This window comes from Labrus mixtus, chromosome 7 (assembly GCF_963584025.1).
Source record: "Labrus mixtus chromosome 7, fLabMix1.1, whole genome shotgun sequence".
Lineage (NCBI taxonomy): Eukaryota > Metazoa > Chordata > Actinopteri > Labriformes > Labridae > Labrus > Labrus mixtus.
In genome coordinates this window covers 15565709-15581906 of record NC_083618.1, presented here as the reverse complement: position 1 = coordinate 15581906, position 16198 = coordinate 15565709, and the positions used below count along the sequence as shown (strand labels likewise).

Sequence of the window (16198 nt, the reverse complement as noted above, 5' to 3'; positions counted from 1 at the left end):
ATGCAAGTTGGATAAATCAGCCATGCGTGCAATGTATGGATTGGTGTAGTGTTGTGACCACTGGAGACCACATGCAAGACGCCAGGACCCATAATATGATATTTTTCACTGCTGTTGCCGGTCACTGTAGCTCCACCCCCTTTAAATTTCAAATGCACCCTAAGTCATTTTGATCTATACCGGGCCTGGAGCGAGGAGAGAGATATGTTAAAGTGGAAGCCACATAAATAAGATGAGACGTGATTAACTCAGGTGTACACACTTTTCTGATGTCCTTCCTGCCTCTGCCTATTGGCTGCTGAACCACGAAGTTAAACCAAACCAACCACTTACAGCCAGAGAGGTCCAGGAAGTCACATTATGCATTTCTGTACTTGAGGAAAAGATGTAAATGTCAACGAAAAGAATTACTCTTGTGCATCTGAAAGCAGATCATGTTCATCACATGCTGCCAAAACAACCACAGACTTTTTTTTTTTATAAGTGAGGGAATGCTGAGCTGTGAGTTTTGAGGAATGATGTTGCTCTCTCTCATATTGAGGAGGAGAAGGAACAAAATTTCCCATTTTGTGTTTTCCAACCACTTCCTTTTTGGGGTAGGCTTTTGTTAACTCGTCTGTTTGGTTTTCTACACTAAATATGCTCATGAAATTTATATAAAACACACAAAGAAGAAAAAATATGCATAACTACACAAGTACAGAACCTGAGTACACTTTTATAAACAGTGCTTGACTTCTTCCATTTTATGCTATTCTACATCCAGCTTCATTATCCAGATAAAGTTATTTCATTATTTAAAATCAGATTTTACAAATAAAATAAAGATTAACTCATTATAATGCTAAATTTTTCAATTAATTATTCAACAGTATTTTGACATATTTAAATTAGTTCAACTGCAGGCAGCTTGACCTGAGAATGCAACAGTAGTGCCTTGTTAATGTATGAGTATTATAGTGATTTCAGAGCACTTTTAACTACTTTATAAGAACATTTGAGGTACATCTTACTTTTTTGAGAACAGTGCTACAACTTCCAAACATTTATCATGTGTTAGTACTTCTTCTGAGTTATTATCTCAACAGCTCTTTAACTAGTAGAAATGTGAAATCAACAAGTAATGCAATAAATAATGCATGCTACACAGTTGCAATGTGTCTGACCTTGACATATGGTCAGTTATGGAAGCTCATGCTAAAAGTTCAAAACTTTTGGATATCGTTTCTTTCTGTTGGTTGTTCAGGCTTATCTCCTCACAACACACAGTAACATCCAACGAAACACCGGCCAACAATGAAAACTATTCTGTTCTCTACTGTGCATTGCATGAAGCACTGGCAATTGGGTTGTTTTGTTATTAATTATTGGTGTCCATCTTTTTTTTTTTTTTTTGTTCATGGTATGCCATGATTTGACTTGTTTGTTTAATTTTAATTTCTTGTAATGCCCGTGCAACTTTGACCTCCTTCCTCCTCTGCAGATCTTGAAGGTCAAAACAATGACTCAGGTTCATTAGGTTGCTCATTAGTGGATAAATATTGGTCCTAAAATATACAATATAAAATAATGAACGGTCTAGGCTTGCTTGTTATAAAAGTATCATGGGATTTCTAAGTGAGTTGAGGCTGTAGCCTAATTGACAATAGAGTGACTGTTGACATGCATTAACCGGGATAGGTTACAGGCTTTGAGTGATGCCCTGTGATATAACTCAATTGTGGTGTTTAACACGGTTACACCTTTAAATCCCCCCTCCCTTTCTATTCAGTCATACTATCTGCGGTTGCGCGTCAGTCCTCATTGGCTGTCGGTGATAATCGGTCAACAAACGGAGCGTAGGGAGGCAGGAGGGCACAGTGCAGCATGTTTACAGCCTACATACACAACTAGCTGTCCTCTGCGATTACAAGCGTTATAAGAGTTTTTTTTTTTTCCGGAGAAGCAAACTCTTTCCAGGACGGCTGAAGACGATGTTGCTTTGCCGCGCGGGGAGGCTGTCTGCGGCAGCTTTCAAGTCCGCGGGCTCGTCACTGGTGCGAGTCAAAGCACACAGGCTTGGAGACGGCACTTTGACGTTACGCAAGGGCCACACGGTCTACCGGTGTTTCTGCCTACCAGCCAAGGGTGTCTTTTCAACTCCTGTGCGTTTTGGGGAAGAGAAACCTGACACGCAACCAGCCCAGAACTGGCACACGCAGGCTGGTCTCGTAATCACGGACTGGGCTCACTCGGACCGGGTTTCTGCCATAGCTGTGACTCTTTCGAGAAGCGTGCAAAGTGAAGGCGGGTTTTCAGATACTATCAGGCATCCGAACAGGAGCTGTAACAGCAGAGGAGAGCCCGCGGGAAATGGTTTGTTTACAGGTAACTGGAGGGTTTCAAACGGGACCATGCAGACCAGATCCTTGTCCACCGCCGCGGCCACGAAGAAGACGACGAGCAGCGCCGGAGAGGAGCAAACGGGTGACAACAACAAAGGGGTAATTTATTACTAATTTACTCAGTTTGAGTGTTTGTTTAACCCCAGTGACCAGTTAATAAGAGCCCACAGCTTTAGGTATATGCCTATATGGTGTTCAACTGGTGGGGGACACCCCGTACTGGTTTCTGTGTCCCTGCGGCGGGAGGATTCATCTCAAAATCATAAAATATGCAAAAAAGCAGCCCGGGCCTGGTAATGTAAGCTGGCAGGCTGCTTACACAACAAACAGTGTTTGGTGACGTAAGTGTGCGCTGTATGCACGTGCAAGGGAAGACGACTTCGTTTTTGCCTATTCGATCTAAATTTACAAGTTCACTCAGAGCAAGCAGAAGTGTCAGTCACAGTTCACATGCTGACACACACACAACACACACCTGACGTTTACTCACTCACATTACTCACTCACACACACACACACACACACACACACGCACGCACACACACACACACACACACACACACACACACACATGGCTGCTAACTGCCTGCTTCATAGAAAGTCAGAATAGGACTGAGTCATTTCAGTCGAGTAGTCCATCTAATTTGAATAAGAGATGAATTCAGTGAGCACTGTGGCATGTGCCCTGTTTGTGGTGAGTCAACACAGTGATGTGAAAAAGCAGTAGCCTACTTAAAAATAAAAAAAGGTGGGTGAATTTGGCAATGCAACCACAATGAGCAAGCCCGGCGTGGAAGTTACAAAAACAGCCCTCTTCCTGAGTGTCCTGTATTTGCTTCATTTATACGAGACTAGCTGTAGTTCATTTCTCGTTATAATTTGTAATATTACACTAAAACTTGGTCTCAAGCCGTGCTAGAATATGTGTTAGCCTGTAGTAAAGATATGATATATAATGTTGATTAGAGATTCCCTAAGTCATAGATGATGTTGCCAAAAAATGTATTCAGTCCAGAACAGCGGTTTTAATTGTTTACATAAACAAAAATACTGATAGCCTTTGTTAGAAACTGCATTCAGATAATTCCCCTTTCTCTTAGAATATTTCACACTATAGTCTGAGACATATTGGCATGCTAACATTTCTCATCAAAAGAGTAAAGCTCAAGCTGATAAAATTACAAGTTTATCCATGAAGATATGTGATTAAACCAAAGTATTAAAAACTCTAGCTGATGCCTGAGGCAAAACTTTGATGCTACAAACGTCTACAAACTCGCTTGTTTCTAACTCATCACATTTGTTAACAAAGATGCAAAGTTGTAGTTTTCTTTCCCAACAGATGCTGACTCAAGTGGCATTGGAAATTGTCAGACTTTGGGGAACTCTATCTGAGCCATTAAAGACAAACTTTAATCTACATATGCAGATGACTTCACAGGAAAACAACATTAGAAGGTTCTTTTGAAGTGTGCAACCTGCTAGAGTTTTTTTTTTTCCAAGACCAGACACGCAGTAAGTTTTAGCTCCTGCTGTCTGTGTGCATTTGTCCGTGTTTGCATGCCACTGTCACTCTGCAGATCTACATGTGTTTCCCGCCTCTGAAAAGCTGTTATCAGACACAGCAGTCTCACTGTTCCCCTCCCATAACAGCCTTTCTGACACAACTCCCTTTGGCCGCTTGTACACATGACCCTCCCACACTGCTGCCTGCTTTTTCTTTAAGCCTGGCCTGAGTCGCCCCTGCATAGCAAAGGCCGGCTCCCTCGCCCACTCTGGCCTTTCTATTGTCCATTGTTGGCCGCTCAGTGAATACGTCACAGAGGCTATGGCTTCTTCCTGGAGGTCTTGGCTAAATTCAGCAAGACGAATCGGCCCAAAAACACAACATCAGCTTGTTTTCTCCTGGTCCCCTACTTCAGCTTTGTCTTTGTTTTATCCACTTGATTAGTTGTCTGTCTCATTCCTACAAGGAAACATTGTCTGAAGCCAGCAGCACATCAGTGCAGCATAACAGGATGTTAAAGGACATGAATAGAGGTTTCTGTATGTTAGGCCAAAGTGCTGTACAGTGTGTAGAATCAACAGCAGGCTTCATCTGTGTTTTACAGTCCTGGTTTCAGAAACGGCTCAAATTCTGATCTTTTCGGCTAAATGTCACTGAGGCAAACATGTCAAAGATCAAAACACCAACTGAATGTGGAGGTACTGTACAAGGCGGCTGTTTGAGCCCCTGCAGCACTTTGCAAATCAAGTGACCACACTTCAAACTATGGAACAGGTTTTGAAACAAATGTGCCTCATGCAGTCAAGACATTTAGATTTAACAATTTCACTAAAGTGCTTTGGCTTTGTAGTTTTTTTTTATTTTTTATTCCATTTTGAAAAAAAACTAAATTATTCTTTTCAGACCATATGTCTCTGTATACCATCAGGAAAAGTATGCTCATGCAGACAATTTCCATCAGCCTGCATTTTGTACTCTTCACTGTATCAGATGACCTTAACTTGATAGTCTACTATAATAAGAAATAGCCCTTTTAAGACGTCAGTCAATATTCTTTGCACTTTACTAAGATGTCTCAATAATCTCAATATATCGCCCTCAAATCAATCATTCCATGAAGGCCCAAGCTACTTCCTGTTTGTCTCAGAAGGATTTTATTTCCTCAGCAGTCAGACACGCACCTCCTGTCTGCTGATCTTTTTACCCTTTTCATTTCATTAAAGCCCTTATTTTCAAAATGACCTTTCAAAGACCTTTAAAAAGGCAATAAAGCTGAAATGATCTTTCCGTCAGGATCTTTAATCAGAATAAAACCTAATTAACCTGAAAGCTTCCATAAAACATAGTTTGTTGTTATAGCTTTACCAGCAGGAACGTTAAGCACCCAAAGTTTCGTGCTCTTAAAACTGGTCATTAAAAAACGTTAAGCACTGAACTGTGGCTCAGAGTGTTTGGTCTAATTTTTACTTTCATCAGATATTTCCTGATTGAAGTGATTTGTTGTCCATTTCATTGTTTTGTGCCAAAAAAAGGAGCTGAACATTGTCCATCTTCTTCATCAGGTCAGTTTTTACAGCAGTCTCTCTCAGGGCTGTTCTGTTCTTAAAGTAAATATGTTTGAATTCCCGAGTCTTAGTATTTAATTAAGTACTTCAGGGATTGAGTTTGTCTTTTGTTTGTGGTCCAGCAGCGTTTGAACTAACAGCTAGGTATGATCTTTAGACGTTTTACTATACAACTGCAATGACCTCTTTTTAATTAACATTGCTCATTTTATTCTTAATTTGCTCTAATGAATCATCAAATATAGACCAACATGAAAACAAAGGTCACATTAGCATTGTGTTTTAAAATCACTTGGAGGAAGGAACATCTGGCCGTAGATGTTCTGCCTGATGATGTGATTTTGACAAATACTGTTAAACTTATTCCGTGTCTTTTTCATGTATTATAATCATGTGTTTTCTTGTTGAAATCTGTATGACTGCTCGTTGTTTGTCACAAACTTTAACTGGGCTGCAGGCTCTCTGTCTCAGCCCAGACACTGGGCAAAAAGATCTTTAATCTCAACGAGTATCTCCTGGTTAGATATAGTTTGTTTTTCCAAACATAAATGTAAGAATATAGGTCGGCCAAGGATTAGTAGTTTTACAAATATGTACTTTTCTTGATTACACAGGTATTCAGTATCAGTTGTTACTCAAGTTCAGGTATTGAATCTGTATCTAGGAGGTATAATGGTATTGGGACACTTTATACACTATTCTACCAGTTGCACAGTCTCTACATTAAATATGACTACTGTAAAGCAGCCCTTTAGGAATCAGTAAGAGAGAGTATTGTGTTTATTTACATGCTGTAACATTTACACACCGCAGGCTTTCTCTGGTTATTCTAGACATCTGCTTCTCGTGCTGCTCTGCATGACCTTTACACCATCCATACTCGGTTGCAATTTGTCCTCTGCTGTAACGCTCTTTTGTTGTCTAGTCTGTTGTAGTTGAGCTAATCTGTGTTACTGTCAGCGTGCACTGGAGTGACCCGCTGCATGTCAGACGGCTGGATTGAGTCTGCTGCTTGTTCATCTTAGAGAGTAGTCTGCTGGAGATCACGAGCAGAGTAGAGTGTGTGGTTGTGCACTTATGAGAGGCCCTTTGTGTGTGTGTGTGTGTGTGTGTGTGTGTGTGTGTGTGTGTGTGTGTGTGTGTGTGTGTGTGTGTGTGTGTGTGTGTGTGTGTGTGTGTGTGTGTGTGTGTGTGTGTGTGTGTGTGTGTGTGTGTGTGTGTGTGTGTGTGTGTGTGTGTGTGTGTGTGTGTGTGTGTGTGTGTGTGTGTGTGTGTGTGTGTGTGTGTGTGTGTGTGTGTGTGTGTGTGTGTGTGTGTGTGTGTGTGTGTGTGTGTGTGTGTGTGTGTGTGTGTGTGTGTGTGTGTGTGTGTGTGTGTGTGTGTGTGTGTGTGTGTGTCTTGAGTGAGTGTTGGACTTTGTTAGTGTGTGAAAGGGTGAGTGATAAAGTGAACTACTTAAAGCACACAGCAGCAGTCAGGCCCGTGTAATCAGCTGATTTGACTACACAATGAACACAAAGAGCTCGTATGAAAATGTATCTCCTATTCAGACTTTGTTGGACCTGCATGGACAATATCGAGTTTGAACAATCATGACACAGTTTCCCCCATGTTTTGATGACTCGAGCTTCTCTAAAAACCTGACCTAGAAATAAAACCTGCAATAACCTTGAAATGTTTCAGGTCAGAGGACAGAATAGGGGTTCTTCTTGTTTACTGAACATCTAAATGCTTTACTTTAAAATACACATCATGTATCTCACATGTATATCTCTATTTATATGGTATCTGTGTTTTGTGGTGACACAGGTAGCTTATTGTCATTTATTTTATTTCACGGTTTTTGGATTTGGACAGATACAATATGCATAGACAAACTGGAAACAGCACAATGCAAGTGTCATAGTGATTATAGCGGATGCTAATTTGCAACACTCGTCCCTAGAAGGGCTTTTGTGTAAATAATAGATTGAAACCGTTAAAAAGGAATAAGAAAGAGTAAACTGGACACAGAAAGAACTAAGACACACAATTAGCTGTACTATAGCTACAAACAAATAAACATGAGTACGAGACTGTTGTTGAACTTACCAGGATTTGGTGGCTCTCTTGAAAGTGGTAAAGTTCACAGTAAGGTTCAGTGGATCAGGTAGAAAGGTTCAGGGTTTTACTCCTTTCACAGAAAAAGCAGTTTGAGCAGAAGATGTTTTGCAAAATGAAACATCATGCATCTGTCAACGCAGCAGAGTGTACAGTATACTAACACCTAACAAACCTCTTCAGCTCATCTTAAGCATATTTTATTGAATAAAATGCTTTTCTGCATCAGATGTCCCTTTAATCCCAAACTTTGACATCAAATAAACCAGATATGAAGACTCCTTTGTGAAGCTTGTTTGTTTGAGGGAGTCCTCAGAATACTAATGTCAAAAATATCAAGTTTATTCATGACAAGTGGAAACAGTTCCTGCGTGTTCATCAACTTCCTCTTTGCCATTCAGATCTCCTCTTTGTTTGTGTTCGTCTTCTCACAGACCCATTCTCCAAGGATTGATTTGTAAGTCATCCTCCTTTCTTTATTTAGTTCTGCTCACTTTCTTTTTTACTTATTTTTGTGCCAGGAGGAACAGAATTTAAAGGATGTCTCTACCGCCGCCTCTTCTACTGTAAAGACCACGGAGGAGCCAGAGCCAGAGGGGGGCAAACCCACCAAAGCCCAGCAGCTAAAGAAAGTCTTCAAGGAGTACGGAGCGGTGGGAGTTAGCTTTCACGTCACGATCTCGCTCATGTCCCTTGGAATGTTCTACCTCCTCATATCCAGGTAACACATACATCAGGTTGTTGTTTTTCTTTTCAGAAGGAGGACCAGTGAGCAATAGTTCCTATTAGCAGCTGGATTGATTCTTTAAGACAACATTTCCTCTTATTTATTTTTTATAAACTAAGATAAAAGAAAGATCAGATGACTGAATAGGTGCAAAATGACTAAAACCACATCTTTCAGAAACACGTTTGGTAAAATGGGACCAATATTCTGTTTTTTTAAATTGATTGTTTGAATTCATGATGCTTCTAAAGCAGTGGCAGAAATCATGACACATTTTGGATTACTCCCAAAGAGAAACGGCATCTTTCTGGATATACTGAATCTAAGTAAGTGCATTTCTCAAAACAATTCGTACAAATAGAAAAACACCATGGATTACCTGCAAAAGCCAGTCTCTTGCTCAAAATCCTTAGTTCATCTCTCAAAAGTAAATATCTGTGTCAATGAACATGTCAGTGCCATCAGAATGACAAGTCCTTGTGTACAGATAAGACAGTCAAATTGCTTAGTCATGTTGTCAATATAACAGTGTACTCTGGAGGGGTGTTCTGATATAAACTATGGCTAAAGTTCTGATGACAATTATTGTAAATTGTAAGTTACACCTTAGTGTATGTGGGAGATTGATTGCAAGAGACTGGACAAGAGTCACATTTACGCTTTTACTGTTTGTACTGTAATTTGTTGACAGACCATGTCATTGCGATACAGAAAGGAAAAGACAGCACTGCATAGCACAAAGAAAAAAACAAAAGTAGAAATGTGAACATAGGACAATCTCCTTAGGGAAAACTGTACATGCAGTGCTGTAGGAATTACAGTGTAGTCTTCCTACACCTCCTGACGTTCCTGTCTGTTGGGCCACAAATTCTCATCCACATCACAACGAATATCTTCTCTTGCGATGCAGCGTGGAAAGAATCTTTTAGAGTGTCTTATCCAGCCTCTGCGGGCATCTGCTGTGATGTCATCACACGCTGCATCCATGGCAGCCAGAAGGGTCATCTGTGTATGTGGCTGGCGATCATATACTTTCCATCTCCATGCTGAGAAATATTCCTCAATGGGGTTGAGGAATGGGGAGTAGGGGGAGAGGAACTCCATCAGCATCCTGTTGTGGGTCACAAACCATTGCATGATGATACTGGAGCGATGGAAACTGACATTGTCCCAAACTATCACGTACTTTGGCAAGTCATCTCCAATCTGACCCCTCTCTTGTTCAGGGATGAGATCCCGGTGACAAGACGCTCTGTATTATATGGCCCAATAATGGGAATATGCATTAGCACACCATTCTCAGAGATAGCAGCACCCATGGTTATGTTCCCGCCCCATCAACTGTAGCTCTGTGGCCGATGATATTTCGACCACGCCTTCTGCGTTTCGTTAGGTTGAAGCCAGCCTCATCCATGTAGATGAAGTTGTGCGGTGGGTCACTTGCTTCCAGTTCCATTATACGCTATATCCAGAAGACACAAAATGAGTTTTATGAATTACATGCATTTTCATTTTGGACAAGATACAGTTACATCAAATGTATACAGCACATATTGCATCTTCTTTTCTACAGCCATAGCAAATGTGTAAAGGTCACACTTACTGTATATCACTATACGATGTACTGTTTACTGTGAGGTACAGTTACTGCATGCTCATACATGTTTTACCTGTACATACTGGTAGCGCAGCTCCTTCACTCTTTCACCATTTCTTTCAAATGGAACAGTGTACAGCTGCTTCATATTCATTTGGTGTCTTTTCAGCACCCTGTCAGTGGTTGAGATGCTGACTGTTTGGATGTTTTCAAAGATGTTGTTGTCCTCTATAATGGCACTCTTTATCTCCCTTAGCCTTATGGCATTGTTTTCTACAACCATGGTGCAAATAGCCTCCTCCTGTTCAGGTGTGAAAAGGGGCCCTCTGCCACCCCTGTGAAGTTGTCTTGCAGTCCTATGTGGAAAAAATATAGTAATGCAAAACACAAAATTGAGTAAGATAAAATGTCACTGTATAAAGTATACTTACTGTATATTGTAAAATGCAAGTGGAATACTGTAATATTGTATGAAGCATTACAGAAAGTATACAGTATTACAGTACAGTGCCTATTGTTAGATTACATACCTGTTCTGTCGACGACAAGTCTGAATGACTGAGGACACAGTTGTTCTCCCAACATTTGGCTGCACCCTTCGACCAGCCTCGGCCATTGTAAGCCCATGATTGAGAACGTGGTCTACAAGTGTGGCTCTTCTCTCATCAGGAACGCACACATGTCCTCGGCCTCTTCTGCCTCTTCCTCTGTTTTGCCTCCCAGCTCCTCCGCCACGCAGCCTCACTCCTCTTCCTCTTCTTCTTCTTCTTCTTCTTCTCTCTGGCTGTTGACCCCGTCCAATTCCTTGTCCTTCCATTGTCAGACATTGTAACATTGTGTTGTGCTCCGGCTATATATATATACTTGCAAGTTGATGGTTCATGAGATGCACCTTTGAGCTATTTCAGAAAACTGGTTAATCATTGGTTGATCTAATGCTTCACACATTTCCCTTCGTTAGAGAAAGTCAAGATTCACCTGGGAGCAATTTACCAATTCAGGACAGATTTAGAAAAAAAGTCTAATGGAAATGTATAGAACTATGTTTGACATATTATGACAACTTGTTCAACCATTTTGCATGTAAAGACTTATGCAATGAACTAATGCCTAAATGCTGTGAGGGGTGAGACTATTCAACAGAGACCCATTATAATATATTTTGATCAACATGACATAAGCAATTGATAATGTAGGAAACAGCAGAGAATTGTACATAATCATTTACATGGATGTACCAAAGCATTTGCAACTTGTTCAAAGAAATGAGAAACTGCTTTTCTGATGTGCACAAGTGACACAATGATGTGAAGACTGACCAAGTAGTTTTGAGAATTTCAATTCTGATCTGAGAAATGTGCCAAAGCGACTGAGAAAAGCTGTAAGGGATGCAGCCTGAAGGTAAATAAGTGAAATGCAAAATGACAACAAACACAATCTCTAACGAACACTGACATGCTTCAAAAAATGACTCATTTTTTTATACAGAGGAACGCAAAACATCTGATGCAGATTCTCAGCAAATGGAGCAGTTATGAAAGAGAAATATAAAGTACTGGCTCTTGGAAAATGTCCGCTCAGGTCTGTCAGACACTACAGTACACCAGACCTGCTGTTTAAACGTACTGCTGGCTGAATCAGACACTTAAAACAAGTTTAAATAAAGCATGAGTCCACTTTCTTATCTTGTTAGTTTGTTTTAGAAATTCTCAGAAACTGATTAAAGTCTTTGACACTTCAAACTCTCATCAATTATTATAACTCTCTGTTGATGGTGACAGGCAGTTAAAATATTTAACCAGGGCAGCAAGTCTATCATTCAAGACACTTTTCCCAGCTTTGTGTGGCCATGTGCCAGGAGCTGGAATACCAGAGAGACTTGGCAGGGATTATTTGACAGCCTGGGGATTTCCTCATAGCCGATAGTAACCCTTGAGGTGAAAAGTGATTCTGTAGCTACCCACCATAGAGCATTAGCACTGTGTGTCCACAGAGCCCAGGCATGCGGCCTGCTAATACAGAGCTGTGTGCTGTGTAAACAGTTGTCAGGAGGCAGATGGATCTTTATATTTGGCTGACTTAAGTTCGCTAACAGAGCTGTGAATGTGTGTGTGACAGAGAGAGAGGAGAGAGATGCTGTATTGATATAAGCAGATCTAAGCCTCATGTTAGCATATTCTTCATAGACTTTTTCCTTGAATAGCTCAGATAAACGACACAACTCTCCTAACGTGTCTCACAAAGACAGTGATTCATGAAGCTGTAGTTGAAACCTCTTTGATTTGTGTGATTTTGTTCTTGCAGAGCTTCCCATGCTAACGATTTTAAATGGGTCAAAATGCTGCAAAATAAACTATTATACAACATTCTCTGTTGAACGCAGCTCCCTCTGGTGGACATGAAGAGACTTGCTCCTCTAGCCATTTCAGCAGAAAGGGACAAATGGGAGGAACAAAATCCTATTTTTGACTTTATGTAACTATATCCTCTGTGTTTAGGTTGTACAAATTTGATTTGATGTGATTTTTATTTTTGTTATAACACACAAATAGCTTCTTGTAATTAGAAAATCTCATTATGGAATTAAAAAAAATCATTAACTTTTAAGTTTGTATAATCCTATTTCATACTTTCCAAAGTAGTTATAGAATTATTTTTACTTAGTGCATTCAGATGAGATGTAAACAAGAGTGAATTATTGAGGGATGGTCATTAAATATTTTTAGTTTTTACAGCTGCATGTGTGTGATTATGGGCAGTCGATCATTTAATAAAATATAGGAAGAGAAGAACGAGTGATTGCCAAACATGTGAATACTAACCTGCTTTCTGTGTCCTCTGTCTCCTCAGCGGGATCGACATGGCGGCTCTGCTGTGCAAAGTGGGCTTCAGTGAAGCCATCGTCCGCTCAAAAATGGCGGCAGGGACCAGCACGTTCGTCTTGGCCTACGCCGTCCACAAGCTCTTTGCGCCAGTTCGCATGAGCGTCACTCTGGTGTGTGTGCCTCTCATAGTGCGCTACTTCAGAAAGACTGGTCTCTTTAAACCTCCCACACCTGCACCCTGATGGTCCCCCTCGTCTGCCTCATTAAACAACAAACATTCTGACTGTTAATGGCCATAATTAAACCGCCTGTATATCTTTACTCATTGCCTTCATCTTGAGATGCCTCGTCTGTTGTTGTTGTTGTTGTTGTTGTGAATCCAGGTGAAACAGTTCCTGCATTAGTATCAGTTGTAACATAATCAAAGTTTTAAATTGTGTTACTGTAGGTTTTAAAAGTCCATAAAACAAGGGCAGAAAAGCCAAAGTATTTATTTACAATCAGAAGTTGCGATCAGGGATTTCTTTGTTTCTGTGAGTAGGCAGGTTTTTCTTTTAATGCTGTCAAAGTTCTCTGTAGGGGCAAGTGGGAAAAGCTGATCTGTCCTCCTCCACTGTTGCCGATAGCTGACTCGTCCATGTTCAGATGTTACGAGTCAGCAGAATATATCGGGTTCTTTCTGTCTCTCTTTTCCTCTCTCTCTCCTACCCTGTTGTTATTTCCTGCTGTTGTTTTTACCCTCCTCCTATATCTCTCCTCAGCATCTATTTTCTTCCCCTTATATTCTCCCTTCCTATATCTCCATTTCCCCTCCCTCTTATTCCTGATTTCTAAAAATGAAACTGGCCAAGGAGTTACTTCAAGCACATTAACCAATGAGTGAAGCTGACTGTGGTTTATTGCAGGTTTTGGATAAAAAAAAAAAATGGTCTGTGATGGTTTTTTTCAGATTGAATGGACCTTATTTAACTATTAAAAAAGGAATATTGTCTTTTATATTTGGTGTGTTTTTCTTGTGAATACCATCATCACTAATTAAGGTTATATTTGATAAGTTAATTTGGCTCCAAATAAGTTTCAAGTGGCAAAACAGCTTGTTGTGACAAACCCACGGCAAATGATGGCCTCTGAAGTTCCCCTCAGCTTCACCCTTTAACTACACTTTTGGGAGTTCAACAACCCGCATCTGAACTGTTCAGATTCACCCTCACTACACTCAGGAATTATTTTGGCTCGACTATTTTTTTGTTTGTTTGTAAATTTTATTTCATTCAAACAAACAATAAAGTTAGGAAAAAACAAACAAACATTAAAATCTCAAATTTTGAATGAAAAGGAGCAGAAAGAAGACTAATCTCATAATATCTGCCCCTCTTTCACAAAGTGTTAATTAAAACAAAACAGAACACTTAATTCAAAAACAATTAAAATTAAAATAAATTGGCTGCAGGCAAACACAGCCACTGGCAGCCCCATCATAGGTCCTCCTTAACAATTCATTTTACACCGTACAAAGCATATCACAATACATTTTTGTTACAGCATCATGAAAAAGAACAATACATCTCATTGACATATTTCTACATATTTATTCAACAAACTGGCTTTAATTTTTCTTCTAAATATCATGTTTGATTTTGATTCTTTAGTTTCTCTGTTGAGATTGTTCCACAAACCGATTCCTTTCACAGTAAAACAACGTTCCCTCAATTTGGTTCTGAATCTCGGTTTATTAAATATCTCTGTTCCTTTTAAATTATAACGGCTTTCCCTTTTTTCAAATCTGTTTTGGATTTATTTATGTTTTCTGATTAGATTTGCTTTGCAGAATACTGTAATCAACTAACTCATGAAATTTTAACAACTTTAACTGAATGAATAGAGGGTCATGGTAGAAAAAAGCCATATTTAAAGGTGATCATACTTTTTATCTGGCTGGTGGCCGTCCAACCCTGCTGTAAACTCCAATCTGATAATATCTCTCTTTGAAGGTAGAAATGGAAATAAACCAAAAAGATTGTCATGTTCTGGCTACAGATACTGAAAAAATGTTGCTGCAGCTTGTAAATTGGGTCCTCCTCCTGGGCTCACCGCCACCAAAATGCACGCCAACCACAGTATTGGCATGTACTTAAATACTGCCTGTAGCTACACTGCAAACTACCTGAGAATATTACACATGTTGTTATGGAAAATGCCATCATTTAGCAAGCTAGCACAAGCTAACTGCCAGTGTTTGGCATCTGTCTGTCTAACAGAAAGCAGACCAACTTCACGGCTGAAGGCTTACACAAGGATCCTCATTTTGGAACAATCCACTTGTTTTTTTTTGTTTTTTTTACCTCACTATGATTATGTTTTCTCTTTTATGTCCGTATCAGAAATATTTATTTGCTGGGGGAAACACAGCCGGGCTCCTCGCCCAGAAACATTCTGAGTAAACCAAGACACAAAACATCAAAATGGACAGTGTCTCTGCACACACAGTCATCACCACATATGTATGTATGGTGGCCCATAAGTGATGATTGCGCAGCATGACTTTGTATAAGTTTATATATATATGTATATATATATATATATATAATTTTTTTTTTTTAAAGCTACTGACTCTATGTTTAAGCATACATGTGAAGGTGTGTGGGAGAACGCAAGCCTCCCTTCAGTTGCACTTCTCCTTATAAGCCACACTGAGGAGCTCCTGAACTACAAATGCAACGCTGTTCTTTCTACATTACTTTCATCGGCCACTTCATTCACTTCTTATACGAGATAGAATGTCTGTGTACTTTTAATGCCCTCAAAACAAACACCAGCTCTTTAATCCCACAGAAATGATAAAGTCAAATGTTAAACTTGCTTCATTTTTTCTTTCATTACACAGAAATGTAATGTGAAGAAAACACAAAGTCATCTTTTAAACTGTGTCAAATTACCTTAAACACAAAGCCATAAAGAATGCTCAATAATACTTTAACCTCAAACATGTGCCATATTGCCAAAGAAGCGTAACTAAAGCTCTGTCATGGTGATGCTGATTGTTTCCTGAGTGGTTAGGTCATCATTTCATACCAATTCATTGTTTCTGGCTGAATTTAAAACAGCAGGTATTGGTGCTTTTCACTCTCACTATGGTAGCTGCCATGAACAAGACTTTATCTCCTCTCTCTCTCTCTCTGTGTGAGTGCGTGAGTGTGTGTGTGTGTGTGTGTGTGTGTGTGTGTGTGTGTGTGTGTGTGTGTGTGTGTGAGTGTGTGTGAGTGTGTGTGTGTGTGTGTGTGTGTGTGTGTGTGTGTGCGTGTGTTTGTGTGTGTGTATTTAATGTTTCTTGGCCTGGTGAATAATACAGCCAGGACATTTTTGTTATGAGAACTAAGAGTGTGTGGTGGTTTGTGCCAAGATAACAACCCTGGTGTTTTCAGGAATAGGAGCTTTAGCAGGACTGACACAAGTTGATACAAACTGATCTCACACACCCACACCCACACACACA

General features: G+C 40.0%; 1 protein-coding gene across 1 annotated transcript; it reads left to right on the top strand.

Annotated features, from left to right (window-relative positions):
- The first annotated feature begins 1797 nt into the window (after nt 1-1797).
- On the top strand, nt 1798-13701 carry fam210b (family with sequence similarity 210 member B). Its single transcript, XM_061043258.1, has 3 exons — nt 1798-2483; nt 8078-8277; nt 12731-13701. The coding sequence occupies exons 1-3, from the start codon at nt 1974-1976 to the stop codon at nt 12945-12947; spliced, it is 927 nt and encodes a 308-aa protein (XP_060899241.1). The 5' UTR covers nt 1798-1973; the 3' UTR covers nt 12948-13701.
- The last annotated feature ends 2497 nt before the right edge of the window (nt 13702-16198 follow it).

Coding starts and splice junctions, on each gene's coding strand:
- fam210b (XM_061043258.1), top strand. CDS start 1,974: ATGTTGCTTTGCCGCGCGGGGAGGCTGTCTGCGGCAGCTTTCAAGTCC. Junction 2,484..8,077: donor CGGGTGACAACAACAAAGGG/GTAATTTATTAC, acceptor TTTTTGTGCCAG/GAGGAACAGAATTTAAAGGA. Junction 8,278..12,730: donor TTCTACCTCCTCATATCCAG/GTAACACATACA, acceptor CTGTCTCCTCAG/CGGGATCGACATGGCGGCTC.